Below are 14,277 nucleotides of genomic sequence, written 5' to 3'. Positions count from 1 at the left end.
CTGGAGTCTTGTTGGCATGTTTTTTCTAGGATTAGAAATAGAAACCCCAGTGCGGTCTGGAACTTACAAATTTGAGGAAGAAACACACTTGTTTTGAAAGTATTTGATAGGGCTTTAAAAAATTTTTATATGTGCATAACATGGTATGCAAAATATTTTGTTTCTCAGTTGATAATGTAACCATGTTTAGGATGAGCACTGAAAATTTAACTCATCCATATTTCCATTTCTTCCCTAAATATTTTTCTAAAAGGAAACTTTTTCCTTGTGTCTTAAAATTTTTCAGAAGTGTTCTCTCTGTGAGAATGTATTAACACATAAGGAATATTGAAATAAGAAAAGACAGCATTTTAAAGGTAATCAGATAATTTCACAGTATTGTTATGACACAAGTATCAGAAAACCAATCTTTATACAGCTGTCTCTCAGTATTGTGGGGGATTGATTCCAGGACTCCCACTCATACCAAAATCCATGGATGCCCAAATCTCTTAAATAAAATGGTAGAGTATAGTCAGCCCTCCCTATCTGTGGGTTCTGCATCCACAGATAAAGGAGGGTAGACTATACATGGTTTGCTTATCTTACTCAGTCTTTACTATGATAATCTCCTAAGAAGATAGAAACCTTAGTACCTATTAAATGTTTGATAAATGAGTAACTAAATACAGCACCCTAAAATAATTAATGTAACAGTTTTCGTCCCATCTAAAACTGAATTGTACTATTTGTGAAGTTATAATATTAATCTAATTTTCAATTATACAGATTATCTGCATTGTTTTACGTGGATAAAGTACCAGAATTCATAACCAATTTGTAATCTGTGTTTAGAGGGTGATGAAGAAGATGAAGCTAATAAAATTGAGGCCTTACATAAAAGAAGGAATCTACTTGCTGCTTTCAGCAAGCTTATCATTTATGACATTGTTGACATGCATGCAGCTGCAGACATCTTCAAACACTACATGAAGGTATAGTTAAATATTCTTATTTTTCTCCTTCCTCTAACTGGCAGAGAAATTTGCAATTGAAAGGATGATGACAGAAGTTAAAATGGACAGCTTTTCACCTATGTAATGTGGATGATTTTGTGATAAAGTTTCTCTTTTATATAAGCTTTTTATCAGTCTGTACTATTATATCAGTTCCATTGAGTAGGAGTTCGAGCATTTATATGAAACAACATACTTTCTAGCTACTTTCATAAGCTCCATTTTGTTCCTGACTCTGAAAAAGCAGTGCTCAGAGACCTTCTTGATGTGGCCTGACAGGCGCAGATGGGAGGGAATACTTCTCAGTTTTCCTGTATTTGCCTTGTTCTTGTGTCAGAGAGAATGTTCTCTTTTATTTAGAATATTGTATGTGTCATTTGATCTACTTGTGTCTTCATGTTTGGGTGTAGTCCAATTCCAGTTATGGTATAGTAGCTGATTTATCATATTATGCTGAACAACTGCAATGTGTTGAGTAATGTGCTGGTAGCCAGAGGTTTAAGTAAGACGTGATTTCTGCACTAAGGAGCTTACAGATTAAGAGTTAACTAACATCTAAACATAATATAACGTAGCATACTGATAATGAATGACTGCCATGTGTTCATGCCATTTATATTTGAGACACTGTTCTAAGACTTTCACATTATCATTGATCTTTCTAATCCCCCTGTGATGTAAGAAATAGTATCATCATTTACATATAAGGAAACTAAGGCTCGAGAGGTAAACCTTTCAAGGTCACACACGACTATTAAAGTAACAGAAACTGGGATTTTATTTTAGGCTTGTCTAACTTCAAAGCTTAGCTCTTTTCACTAGACCACAAAGCTTCAGCATGATTATTGTAGTGATAGATGCATAAATTACTAACCTAACACCAAATATAAAGAGAGACTTAAGTGAGAGGAGCCAGAGAAGACTTCCTAAAGCTAATGTGTAAACAGAGTTGCATGGATAAATAGGAGCTTACTAGATGAGCATGGAAAGGAAGAGAAGCCCTTGCCAAGACAGCAGCATAAATATGCCTACCTGTTTCAGCTCATTTTTCTCTACTTAATCCAAAAAGAAATCATGAAAGAACTTGTCAAACTAATTATTGATATCCAAATAGACTGTGATATTTGCATGTTGACCCTTTCTAAAAGAAAATGTCACGATCTGTTAGCAAACTTCTGCTTGCTTCCAGTGACCATTTACTTTCCAAATATTCGCAGGCATTACATTTAATAATGTATTCTGTAATCTTAGGCTCAGCATCAAGCTCACTGATGGTATTGTTCTGAAAAGTTATTCCTCATCCTGATTTTCCATCAGTCACCTGGAACTTTATTCCAAATTACATGTTCCTGGGTCCCACTCAACCTAAATGAAAAATATCTAGGGTGGATCCCAGGCATTTGTGGAGGAGGGGTTAATTTTCCATATAACCTCCTTTCCTTTTGGAAAATCAGAACTATGATTATCTTTCTCTGTCCTCTAGCACCTTTCCTATTCTTCACCATTTCTTAAAGAGCACAAAGTTTCCATAATCTCCACAAATTTTCTTAAGACACGATTCATCTGGCCTAGGAAACTAATTCAATTCAGAACAACTTGATGCTTTCATTATCTCTTCACTAAACCTGGATGTCAGTTCCATTTTATAAGTGTTTATCCTACCCTTTTTATATAGTTTTCTCTTTAGCAGGAAATAAAGGGCATGAAATATGTTGAGTTCTGGTTTTTCCTGGTAATCCTTTAACAATACTTCATTGGTTCCAAAAAGTGAGTCTTATTCAGAACTTTTATCATCCTTAGCATTTCAGGGTCACTTCTATTCACTATAGGCTCTAACCTTTTTGTGAGTATTATAATAGCTATTTGCTCTTCTGATATATGGCTATGTGGCTTTTCCTCCAATTTTTGTACATAATTGGTTCAGTCTGAACTTAAAAGAAATCTGCCTTCTCCAGTACTTTAGTGTTTTGATCTTTTTTTCTTCATTGAGATAATTCTTCTTTGCACTAAAAGGATCCTTTTGAGCTGTTCGCCTTTTAGCATTTCACATCATGGAAACATACCTATCTTTTTGAGATTTTGAAAATCTAATTGCCAAACTATTATTAATCACTTCTTCACATAGGCTGTAGACTTTAGCTTGGAAACAATGTCCAGATTTAATGGTTTTAAATGAAACCTTTTGATTATTTACTCACAGAAAAAATTATTTAAATCTTGTGTCAAAAAACTGAATTATAACTTTTCCCAGTCACTGTCGAAGATGTCTGTGTCTTACTTTTTTATATTTCAATAGTAAAATATAGACATGTTGATGGGGAGTTACAGGGATGAGATAGTGCACAAAGTATTAAATGAAGAGTTAAGTCTGTTACCCTAATCCCCCCTTCCCCCTATTTAGGCCCACCCCCCAGAAGTAAGCAGTTTTAACTGTTTTGGTTTTAGTTCTTCAGGAGGCTTCTACCAAAATTCTGTTTCTTGATCTGTCACCTTTTAGATGTTGTCTGTTCAATCATGTTATAAACAATGGGGCCAGGCGCAGTGGCTCACGCCTGTAATCCCAGCACTTTTGGAGGCTGAGGCTGGTGGATCACTTGAGGTCAGGAGTTCAAGACCAGCCTGGCCAACATGGTGAAACCCTGTCTCTACTGAAAATATAAAAATTACCCGATCGTGGTGGCACACACCTGTTGTCCCATCTACTTGGGAGGCTGAGGTGGGAGAATTGCTTGAACCCAGGAGGCAGAGGTTGCAGTGAGCCGAGATGATGCCATTGCACTCCAGCCTGGGCAACAGAGTGAGACTTCATCTCAAAAACAAATAAAAGCAAAAACAAAAAACAAGAATGGAGAAGGCCAGGTGCAGTGGCTCACGCCTGTAATCCCAGCATTTTGGGAGGCTGAGGTGGGTAGCTCACTTGAGGTCAGGAGTTCAAGACCAGCCTGGGGAACATGGCAAAAACCCCATCTCTACAAAATATTTTTTTAAAAAATTAGCCAGGTGTGGTGGCACATGCCTGTAGTCCCAGCTATTTAGGAGGTTGAGGTGGGAGGATCACCAGAGCCCAGAGTTGAAGGCTGCAGTGAGCTACGATCACACCACTGCACTCCAGCTTGAGTGAGACCCTGTATCAAACAAGAAAAAACAAGAATGGGGAATTTTTCTCACCACCTCTCTTCCTGGAATTCCCAGCTTTTTTGGTTTTACTAGTATTAGTTCATAATCTTAAACATCAAATGTGCATTCCTGTAACTTTAGTTATTTAATTCCTGTTAAGTTTAAGATGAAGAAATTAAACACTTTATTTACCTTTCCTTTCTTTTACCAACCAACCTGTTCTTTTTTTTTTTTTTTTCATTTTCAAAGGAAATGACACCAACCTATTCTTTATCTCATGAAATGTCAGTAATTTTAAAGCCATGTTTTCTTTCTTTCCCTCACAGTATTACAATGACTATGGTGATATTATTAAGGAAACACTGAGTAAAACCAGGCAGATTGATAAAATTCAGTGTGCCAAGACTCTCATTCTCAGTTTGCAACAGGTAAGAAATTTGGAGAGAGGGAGACAAAGAATGGAAATAACATTATTGCACTTCTCTGTGCTTAATATTTGCTAGGTATCTCATCTCATTTAAACTAGGTCATTTTATATCGTTTTGTCAGTGCATTACTGTGGATATTTTCTGGTACAAAGACATAGGTGTCTTTTCTTTTGGAAGAAAATCCTAGAGTTCATATTTCAAATAGATGCAATCCTAAGGTGATTTATTCCTGGACTAGATGAAATGTCAAATTGGAAATTTAAAAAGTAGTAATTTAAGAAGAAAAATATAAAAAGTATTTCATGAGGAAGGGCACCAGGAGATAAGAAAATGTTTTTCATATTGCGTAAATAAGATTTCTAATAAATGCTAAGTAATTTAAAATGATTTCAGGGGGCCTAGTGGATATATATATGTGATATGTGCGTATATAAAAATACATTATATATATGTTTGTATTTAGTTTATGATAAAAGTCTTATATCAGTGGCAAAAGGATTGGGACTATTCAATAAATGGTGATGGGTCAGCTGACTGTGTATTTGAAAAAAATAGCTGTTTATAGTCCTACCTAATGTGTACCCAAAATAACTACTAGATGGTTTATATGTAAAAGGACAAAAATAAGGGTTTATAAGAAAATAAGAGGATATTTTTTAAATCCTCTTTCTAAAGAAGTCACAGAGTTAATCATTGATGATCTGTATAAATTTCTTCTTTTTTTTTTTTTTTTTTTTTTTTTTTCAGAGATGATGTTTCACCATGTTGGCCAGGCTGGTCTCAAACTCCTCAGCCTCAAGTGATCCACCTGCCTCGGCCTCCCAAAGTGCTGGGATTATAGACATAAGCCACCTTGCCCCAGCCAATCTGTATAAATTTAAATAGATTAAATAGATGTATACATCAATCAGCACTTTGAGCAAAGTTAAAAAAAAATGACAGATGGAAATATTTTCAGTCCTACATAACAAATCCTACAGATCAGTAGGAAAGATAAATAAATCCCATAGAAAAGTGAGCGAGGGATATGAAAAAGGCACTTTTCCAAGGAAGAATCTTACAAACCAGTAAACATGAAAAGAGGCATTAGGCTGGGTGCAGTGGCTCACACCTGTAATCCCAGCACTTTGGGAGGCCGAGGCGGGTAGATCACCTGAGGTCAGGAGTTCGAGACCAGCCTGGTCAACATGATGAAACCCCATGTCTACTAAAAATACAAAAAATTAGCCAAGCGTGGTGGCGGGTGCCTGTAATCTCAGCTACTCTCAGGAGGCTGAGGCAAGACAATCATTTGGACCTGGGAGGCAGGGGTTGCAGGTATCCGAGATCATGCCATTGCACTCCAGCCTGGGCTACAAGAGCAAAACTCTGCCTCAAAAAAAAGAAGAAAAGCATTAATTATATATAACATAAGTAATTAATAATTAATGAAAGCCAAGCACAGTGGCTCACACATGTAATTCCAGCACTTTGGGAGGCCAAGGCAGGCAGATTGCTTGAGCCCATGAATTCAAGACCAGCCTGGGCAACATGGCAAGATCCCGTCTCCAAAAACAAAAACAAAAATAGCCAGATGTGTTGGCACGCACCCCGTAGTCCCAGCTACTCGGGAGGGTAAAGTGAGAGGATGGCTTGAGCCTGGGAGGTCAAAGCTGCAGTGAGTTATGATTGCATCACTGCGTTTCAGCCTAGGTGACAGAGTGAGACCCCGTTTCTAATAATAATTATTATTATTAATGAAATGCAAATTAAAATGGATACTTACTGCTCAACAGATTGGCATGAATGAAAATGATTGACAAAGATATAGAGGAAAAGGCCCCTTTTGAAAACTGCCTTGTTAGAAGACAGTTTTGTAGTATATTCCAAAATTGAAGATATATATTCCCTTTAAGCCAGTAATTTTGCTTCTAGGTATCTACATGGATATGCACAGGTGTGTACCAATAAATATATGTAAAAGATGTTTTATTGCAGCAGTCTCTGTAATAGTAACAAACTGGAAATAATCTAAATGTCTATCAACAGGGGAATGGTTAAATAAACTGAGCTAGATAAAGGATTTTTAAGACAAAATATTGAGTGAAAAATAGCAAGTTTCAGGACAAATGCAGTATGCTACCATTTATGTAAAAATAAAAACTTTAGCTGTAAAAGTAATATATCTATACTGATCTAGAAAACTTTCAGACTTTAAACACTGGTTACCTTTGGAGAGAATAATGGTATTTGGTAGAAGAGAGAAAGAATAACTTTTACTTTGGTATTCTTTGAATTTTTCACAACAAAATGTATTCTTTGTATTCACTTTAAATGTACACTTTAAGTTTTAAAGTTTAAGGCTATTGTATATACCAATATGTGAAAACATTTTAAAGTTTAAGAATTTATAAACAGCCTGTAATCCCAGCACTTTGGGAGGCTGAGGCGGGCAGATCACAAGATCAGGAGATCGAGACCATCCTGGCTGACACGGTGAAACCCCCTCTCTACTAAAAATACAAAAAATTAGCTGGGTGTGGTGGCGGGCGCCTGTAGCCCCAGCTACTCAGGAGGCTGAGGCAGGAGAATGGCATGAACCCAGGAGGTGGAGCTTGCAGTGAGCCAAGATCATGCCATTGCACTCCAGCCTGGGTGACAGAGCGAGACTCCTCAGAAAAAAAAAAGAATTTATAAACAATTATCTATGAATAAATTTGAAATCCCTGGAAGAACTGTTCCTTCAGTAATGACACAGCAAGTAGTTCAGGCCAATCTATTGCTGAAGAAAACTAAAAAGGTGCAGAACATATTAGCACCCAGGAGCTATTTCAGTGAATGGTGTGATTAGAATAAATTGAGAGATTGGGAGGTGAGAGACTGAAGAAAAGAAATGTCAACAACACTTTTCAGGACCTTTGCTATAAAGGGAATCAGAGAAATGGGTTAGTAGCTGGCAGAGGAAATGGGGTCAAGAAGTTAAGAGTATTTTTAAGATGTATACATCTAGTACAGAAGGAATAGTTTAGGAGGCAGGAGAGAGCAGTAAACACAAGAGCAAAACTATTGAGCAGGCGAAACCTTACATACTCCCTTCTTACCTAATGCATAGGAGGGAATGGCTTTAGGTGAAAGTCTGGACAGTTCACCCCTCATAACAGGAGGAAAGTTAGATGTCTACAGATAAAATTAAGTTTTTAGATTTGGTAGTGGAATGATAATTGCTTGTATATTACCTCCAGGGTTCTGTTTTTGTTGTTATTTTCACAGGAAATAGCTAACAGATATGCAATTTATAAAACTCCACCCAGCTTAAGAACTTTTTGGTGTATTTTGTTACTGGGTGGGAAAAATCATAGCACCATGTATGTAAATGGTCTTCTTTTATATAATGTTCTTGTTTGAAATATAATAAGTGAAAAAACAAACCTCTTAACCTTATATTTCATATATTGTCATTCCTGTAAAAACAATAACAAAAAGAATAGATGTTTATAAATATACAGTGTACTTCTATAAATGTATTTCCTTTTCCCATCTCAAAATACGTTCTTTTGGCCACGTGTGGTGGCTCACGCCTGTAATCCCAGCATTTTGGGAGCCCAGGGCAGGCGGATCACTTGAGGACAGGAGTTTGAGACCAGCTTGGCCAAGATCTCTACTAAAAATTAGATGGGCATGGTGGTACACGCCTATTATCTCAGCTACTCAGGAGGCTGACGCGTGAGAATTCCTTGAACCCGGGAGGTGGAGGTTGCAGTGAGCTGAGATCCCACCACTGCACTCCAGCCTGGGTGACAGAGCGAGACTCTCTCAATAAAAAAAGAATGTATTTTTTTATTATTATTAGAAACAAATTTCTGTCTGCATTTAATCACACCACTAGCATGAAAATTAACTCAAGCTATTAATAATAGACAATTTGTAGAAAGGGAACAGAGTAGCTAAAGTTCAATGCAAGAAGAGAAACATATTTCACCTTATACCTTTTACATATTTTTTAATTACCTATTCTGAAAATAAATGTTTAAAATTCTGAGCTATAGGTTTTTTCTTCTTTTTTTCTTTCTATCAGTTATTTAATGAACTTGTTCAAGAGCAAGGTCCCAACCTAGATAGGACATCTGCCCATGTCAGTGGCATTAAAGAACTGGCACGTCGCTTTGCCCTTACATTTGGATTGGACCAGATTAAGACACGAGAAGCAGTTGCCACACTTCACAAGTGAGTGAGATAAACACTTTGTTATGCAGAATCTGATTTACTTGAATTTTAATGAAATAAGTCTTATTTGACCCATTTTTAAAGTGACGATAGAATTTTAAGTTATAAGAACTTTAGAGATTAGTTTAGAGATTCTAAACTGGGAGGATGTTTTTAATTTGAAAAAACTTAAACCACCCATTTGTTCATCTTACAAAGTATGGAAAGCAAAATTTAATAACATATTATTGTCTGGTCTGTCAGTAAGAAAACAGTGGGTTTGAGAGACTATACAGGCTGGGTGTGGTGGTTCACGCCTGTAAATCCCAGTGCTTTGGGAGCCCAAAGCAGGAGAATCATTTGGGGCCAGGAGTTCGAAACTAGCCTGGGCAATACAGTAAGACCCTGTCTCCTGCAAAAAATAAAAATGAGCCAGGCACAGTGGCACGTGCCTGCAGTCCTAGCTACTTGGGAAGCTGAGCCAGGAGGATCACTTAAGACTGGGAGTTTGAGATTATAGTGAGCTATGATTGTACCACTGCCCTCCAGCCTGGAAAACAGAGTGAGACCCTGACTCTGGAAAAATAATTATTATAGAATTTTTTGTTAAGACTATACAAAAGTGATTTGGGTTTCATTATTGTGAAAACAGAAGTAACAGAAAATCTTTAGTAAACTCACACAGCTTGGTACCATTACCAGCTCTAAGAAGCAAATATTCTGGCAATCTATTAGTAATTCTTTTTCCAGGGTATCTTGTTACCTCTAAAAACTACACATAGCGGGCCAGGCACGGGTAGCTCACGCCTGTAATCCCAGCACTTTGGGAGGCCAAAGGAGGCCAATTGCTTGAGCCCAGGAGTTTGAGACCAGCCTGGGCAATATGGCGAAACCCCATCTCTACAAAAAATGCAAAAATTACCCAGGTGTGGTGGCACACATGTGTAGTTCCAGCTACTCGGGAGGCTGAGGTGGGAGAATCACCTAAGCCCAGGAAGTCAAGGCAGTGAGCCATGATAGCACTACTGCACTCCAACCTGGGCGACACAGTGAGACCTTGTCTCAAAAAAAAAAAAAAAAAAAAATACGAATTTAGCTTTGTTGCTCTGTAGCTATTTTTTGTATATTTTCCCCAACTTACAGTTTCATACTATAAATATACACAAATATGTCCTGTATATTCACATTAGTTTATTATTTGAATTTATCAGATTTTACTACCTTTTGTGATAATTTTACTACCTTCACAAATATTTGTGTAATGTTAGCTAATTGAGAGAACTACACTATCTGGAAAAATAAGTTGATATTTTCTTTTACTTCAGGGATGGCATAGAGTTTGCATTTAAATACCAAAATCAGAAAGGACAAGAGTATCCACCTCCTAATCTGGCTTTTCTTGAAGTACTAAGTGAATTTTCTTCTAAACTTCTTCGACAGGACAAAAAGACAGTGTAAGTTGCACATTACAAAAGAAGTGGTTTTTATAATAATACTGTTGTAAATGTTTATTTTTTGAAAAATTTTTAATCATTTGGATATCTTTACTCTTGATAATTTAGGCTCTGGTAGTTTGTTTTAAGAAATTATAGTTTTCCTTCAAGCATTTATGTAGTAGTTATTTCACTGCTTATCTTTTAGTAACCTAGAATCTGCAACATGAAATTAAGCAGGTGGAAATGATTTCTTATTATGCAGTTCAAAGATGTATGAACACTGGTTTAGCCATTGTGTAACTCTTCCTTCTTTCCTTTTATATTAATTTCATTTTAGTTTTATATTCTACTTGTTTCAAAAGATTGATTTTTTTCATATTTGCTTTTTTTGATTATTGATAACAGTTTAAAGAAATATAAATATAATTTCAAAAGAAAATCTTGATTGGGTAAGTTTTATTTAAAACCAAACCAGAAAACTTCTAGGCTGGGCATGGTGGCTCACACCTGTAATCCCAGCACTTTGGGAGGCCAAGACGGGCGGATCACAAGGTCAGAAGATCAAGACCATCCTGGCTAACACGGTGAAACCCCATCTCTACTAAAAATACAAAAAAATTAGCTGGGCGTGGTGGCGGGCGCCTGTAGTCCCAGCTACTCAGGAGGGTGAGGCAGGAGAATGGCGTGAACCTGGGAGGCGGAGCTTGCAGTGAGCCGAGATCGCACCACTGCACTCCAGCCTGGGTGACAGAGCAAGACTCTGTCTCAAAAAAAATAAAATAAAATAAAAAATTTAAAAAAAATACAAAAAAAATAGCTAGGCATGGTGGTGCGTGCCTGTAGTCCCAGCTGCTCAGGAGGCTGATGCCCAAGAATCGCTTGAACCCAAGTGGCAGAGGTTGCAGTGAGCTGCGATCATGCCACTCCACTCCAGCCTGGGTGACAGAGCGAGACTCCATCTCAATGAAAAAATAAAATAAAAACTTTTTTAGAGGATAATACTATAATGAATCCTAAATTTTATAAACTGTTAAGACAGAGAGTCCTTTATAATATTCTAGCTGGGTGCAGTGATTCACGCCTGTAAGGAGGCTGAAGCAGGAGGATTGTTTGAGTCCAGGAGTTCAAGACCAGTCCTGGCAACGTAGCAAGACCCCATCTCTATAAAAAAAATTTTTTAGTTAGCCAGGTGTGGTGGTGTGTACCTGTAGTCCCAGCTACTTGGGAGGCTGAGGTCGGAGAATCACTTGAGCCCGGGAGTTTGAGGCTGCACTTAGCTATGATTATGCCACTGCATTCCAGCCTGGGCGACAGCCTGGGGAGCCTGTGTCAATCAGTCAATTTTCTAAATATAACAGGATTCTAAATAAATAGAATTTTGGAGAGACAGTTAATACTTATATGACTATAAGTGATAGTTCTAAGTAAAGATGTTGATGTCATGTTGATCAGAAAATATTTGTTAAGCCCCTAATATGGTCAGCTACTGTTGTAAAGCTTATGCTCTAATGCCAGGGGGCACAGCATAAACAGGCAGATGGCCAGGCTCAGTGGTTCCGACCTGGAATCCCAGCTATTCCGGAGGCTTAGGTGGGAGGATTGTTTGAGGGCAAGAGTCTGAGAGCAGCCTGGGCAAGATAGTGAGACTGTCTCTAAAAAAAAAAAAAAAAAAAAAAAACAGGCAGACAAACGAGAGTTTCAGGCACTGAAATGGGGTAATATGATAGAGACAGGTGTTGAATTTTAGTGGGAGTGGTTTGAAAACTTTTTCAATACAGGCATTTACAGCTATACATTTTCCTCTGAACATTACCTTAGCTGCATCTTGTAAGTTTTGGTATGTTGCATTTCTGTTTTTATTCATCTCAAAGTATTTTCTCATTTCACTTATTTCTTCTTTAACCTGTTGGTTATTCAGGAGTATTTTGTTTAATTTTTATGTATTTCTGAATTTCCAGATTTTCCTTCTGTTACTGATTTCTTCATTTCATTGTGGTCAGAGATCATGCATTGTATTATTTTAATCCTTTTAAATTTATTGAGGCTTGTTTTATGGACCAACATACGGTCTTACAGACTGTTCCATGTATCACTTGAGAAAATGTGTTACCATTCTGGTTTTGGTTGGAGTTTTTGTTCTGTAGATGTGTGTTCTGTCTAGTTAGCTTATAGTTCTGTTTATAGTGCTTTTCAGGTCTTCAGTGTTCTTGTTAATCTTTTGCTTAGTTGTCCTATTCATTATTGAAAGTGGGATATTGAAGTCTCCAAATATTACTATTGAATTGTCTATTTGTCCCTTCAGTTCTGTCAGTTTTTGCTTCATATATTTTGGGGCTCTCTTGTTAGGTGTATATACTTTTTGTTTTTTTGTTTTTTTGTTTTTTAAGATGGAGTCTCACTCTGATGCCCAGGCTGGAGTGCAGTGGCACAATCTTGGCTCACTGCAATCTCTGCTTCCCGGGTTCCAGCGATTCTCCTGCCTCAGCCTTCTGGGTAGCTGGGACTATAGGTGTGTGCCACCACACCTGGCTAATTTTGTATTTTTATTAGAGATGGGGTTTCACCATGTTGGCCAGGCTGGTCTTGAACTCTTGATCTCAAGTAATCTGCCCACCTCGGCCTCCCAAAGTGCTGGGATCACAGGTGTGAGCCACCACGCCTGACCTGTACATATATTTTTAATTGTTACATCTTCCTGACCAGTTGAGTCTTATTCTAAAGTGTCATTCTCTAAGACATTTTTGTGTCATACTACTATAACCACTCCAGCTTTATTTTGACTACTGTTTTGCATGGTACACCTTTTTTTTCCATCCTTTCACTTTCTGCCTTTGTATCTTTGAATCTAAAGTGTGTTTCATGTAGACAGCAAATTGGATCATGTGTTTTTAAATTCAACCTGACATTCTCTATTATTATACTTTTTGTTTTTTATATGTCTCCTGGAGTTTTTGGTTTTTGGTTTTTTGTTTTTTTTTTTTTTTTTTTTGGTTCTTTCTCCATTACTGCCTTCTTTTATATTAAATGTATGTTTTCTAGTGTAGCATACTAATTCCTTTAATTAATCTTTAATTGTATTTTTTTAGTTATTTTCCTAGTGGCCTTACCAGGCCTTACAGTATACATCTTATCAAAATTTACTAGCCGAGTGCAGTGGCTCACACCTGTAATCCCAGCACTTTGGGAGGCTGAGGTGGGCAGATCACTTGAGGTCAAGAGTTCAAGAACAGCCTGGCCAACATGGTGAAACCCCGTCTCTACTAACAGTACAAAAATTAGCCGGGCATGGTGGCACATGCCTGTAATCCAAGCTACTTGGAAGGCGAAGGTGGGAGAATTGCTTGAACCCCAGGGGGCAGAGGTCGCAGTAAGCCAATATCGTGCCACTGCACTCCACCCTGGACGATAGAGTGCGATTCCGCCTCAACAAAACAAAATTTACCTAAGGTCTATCCTGATTTATTCTAAGGAAATACAGAAACTTTAATTCTGTATAAATCCACTTCCTTCCTCCTTTTTTGGCTATTCTTGTTATGCCTAGTCCATCTATATATATTAGAAACCCAATAATAAATTGTTATAATTATACTTGAGATAATCTTTTATAGAAACTGAGAAAAGAAAGGAAAGCCAGTATGTATTTATAGAGTTTGTTATATTAATCTTCCTATTTACCATTTTTCTGGTTCTCTTCATTTCTTCCTGTGGATTCGAATTGCCATCTGGTATCATTCCTATATTCAAATACAGCTTCTCTTTCACTCACTTTTTTGTGTTTATTGTCAAATATATTACATTTCTATGTTATTGACCCAACAATACAGTAACATACATATTGTTTTATATATTTGCTTTTTAAATCAGTTAAGAGAGAAGGGATAAGTAAATATGTAATTATACTTTTGTAACTACCTACAAATTACCTTTACTGGCACTCTTTGTTTTTTTCATGTAAATTCAAATTACCCTGTGGTGACATTTGCTTTCAGCTTGACTAACTTCCTTTAGTAGGCAGGTCTGATAGCAACAAATTCTCTCAGGGGTGGCTCATGCCTGTAAACCCAGCATTTTGGGAGGCTGAAGCAGGAAGATTGCTTGAGCCCAGCAGTTTGAGGATAC

At 37.3% G+C, this 14,277-nt stretch overlaps 1 protein-coding gene across 4 annotated transcripts in view; it reads left to right on the top strand.

Annotated features, from left to right (window-relative positions):
• STAG1 (STAG1 cohesin complex component) overlaps positions 1–14,277 on the top strand; it is a 413,034-nt gene that overhangs the window by 381,369 nt on the left and 17,388 nt on the right. For all 4 annotated transcript variants that reach the window (XM_055382952.2, XM_055382953.2, XM_055382954.2 and 1 more), the window contains 4 exons: positions 835–974; positions 4,439–4,540; positions 8,595–8,743; positions 10,048–10,176. In XM_055382952.2, the coding sequence (XP_055238927.2) occupies positions 835–974; positions 4,439–4,540; positions 8,595–8,743; positions 10,048–10,176 (520 nt within the window). The remainder of the gene's footprint in view (positions 1–834; positions 975–4,438; positions 4,541–8,594; positions 8,744–10,047; positions 10,177–14,277) is intronic.

This window comes from Gorilla gorilla, chromosome 2 (genome assembly GCF_029281585.2).
Source record: "Gorilla gorilla gorilla isolate KB3781 chromosome 2, NHGRI_mGorGor1-v2.1_pri, whole genome shotgun sequence".
Taxonomy (NCBI): Eukaryota; Metazoa; Chordata; class Mammalia; order Primates; family Hominidae; genus Gorilla; species Gorilla gorilla.
Note: the sequence above shows the minus strand (reverse complement) of the source record. Positions and strands in the feature narration are given on the sequence as shown.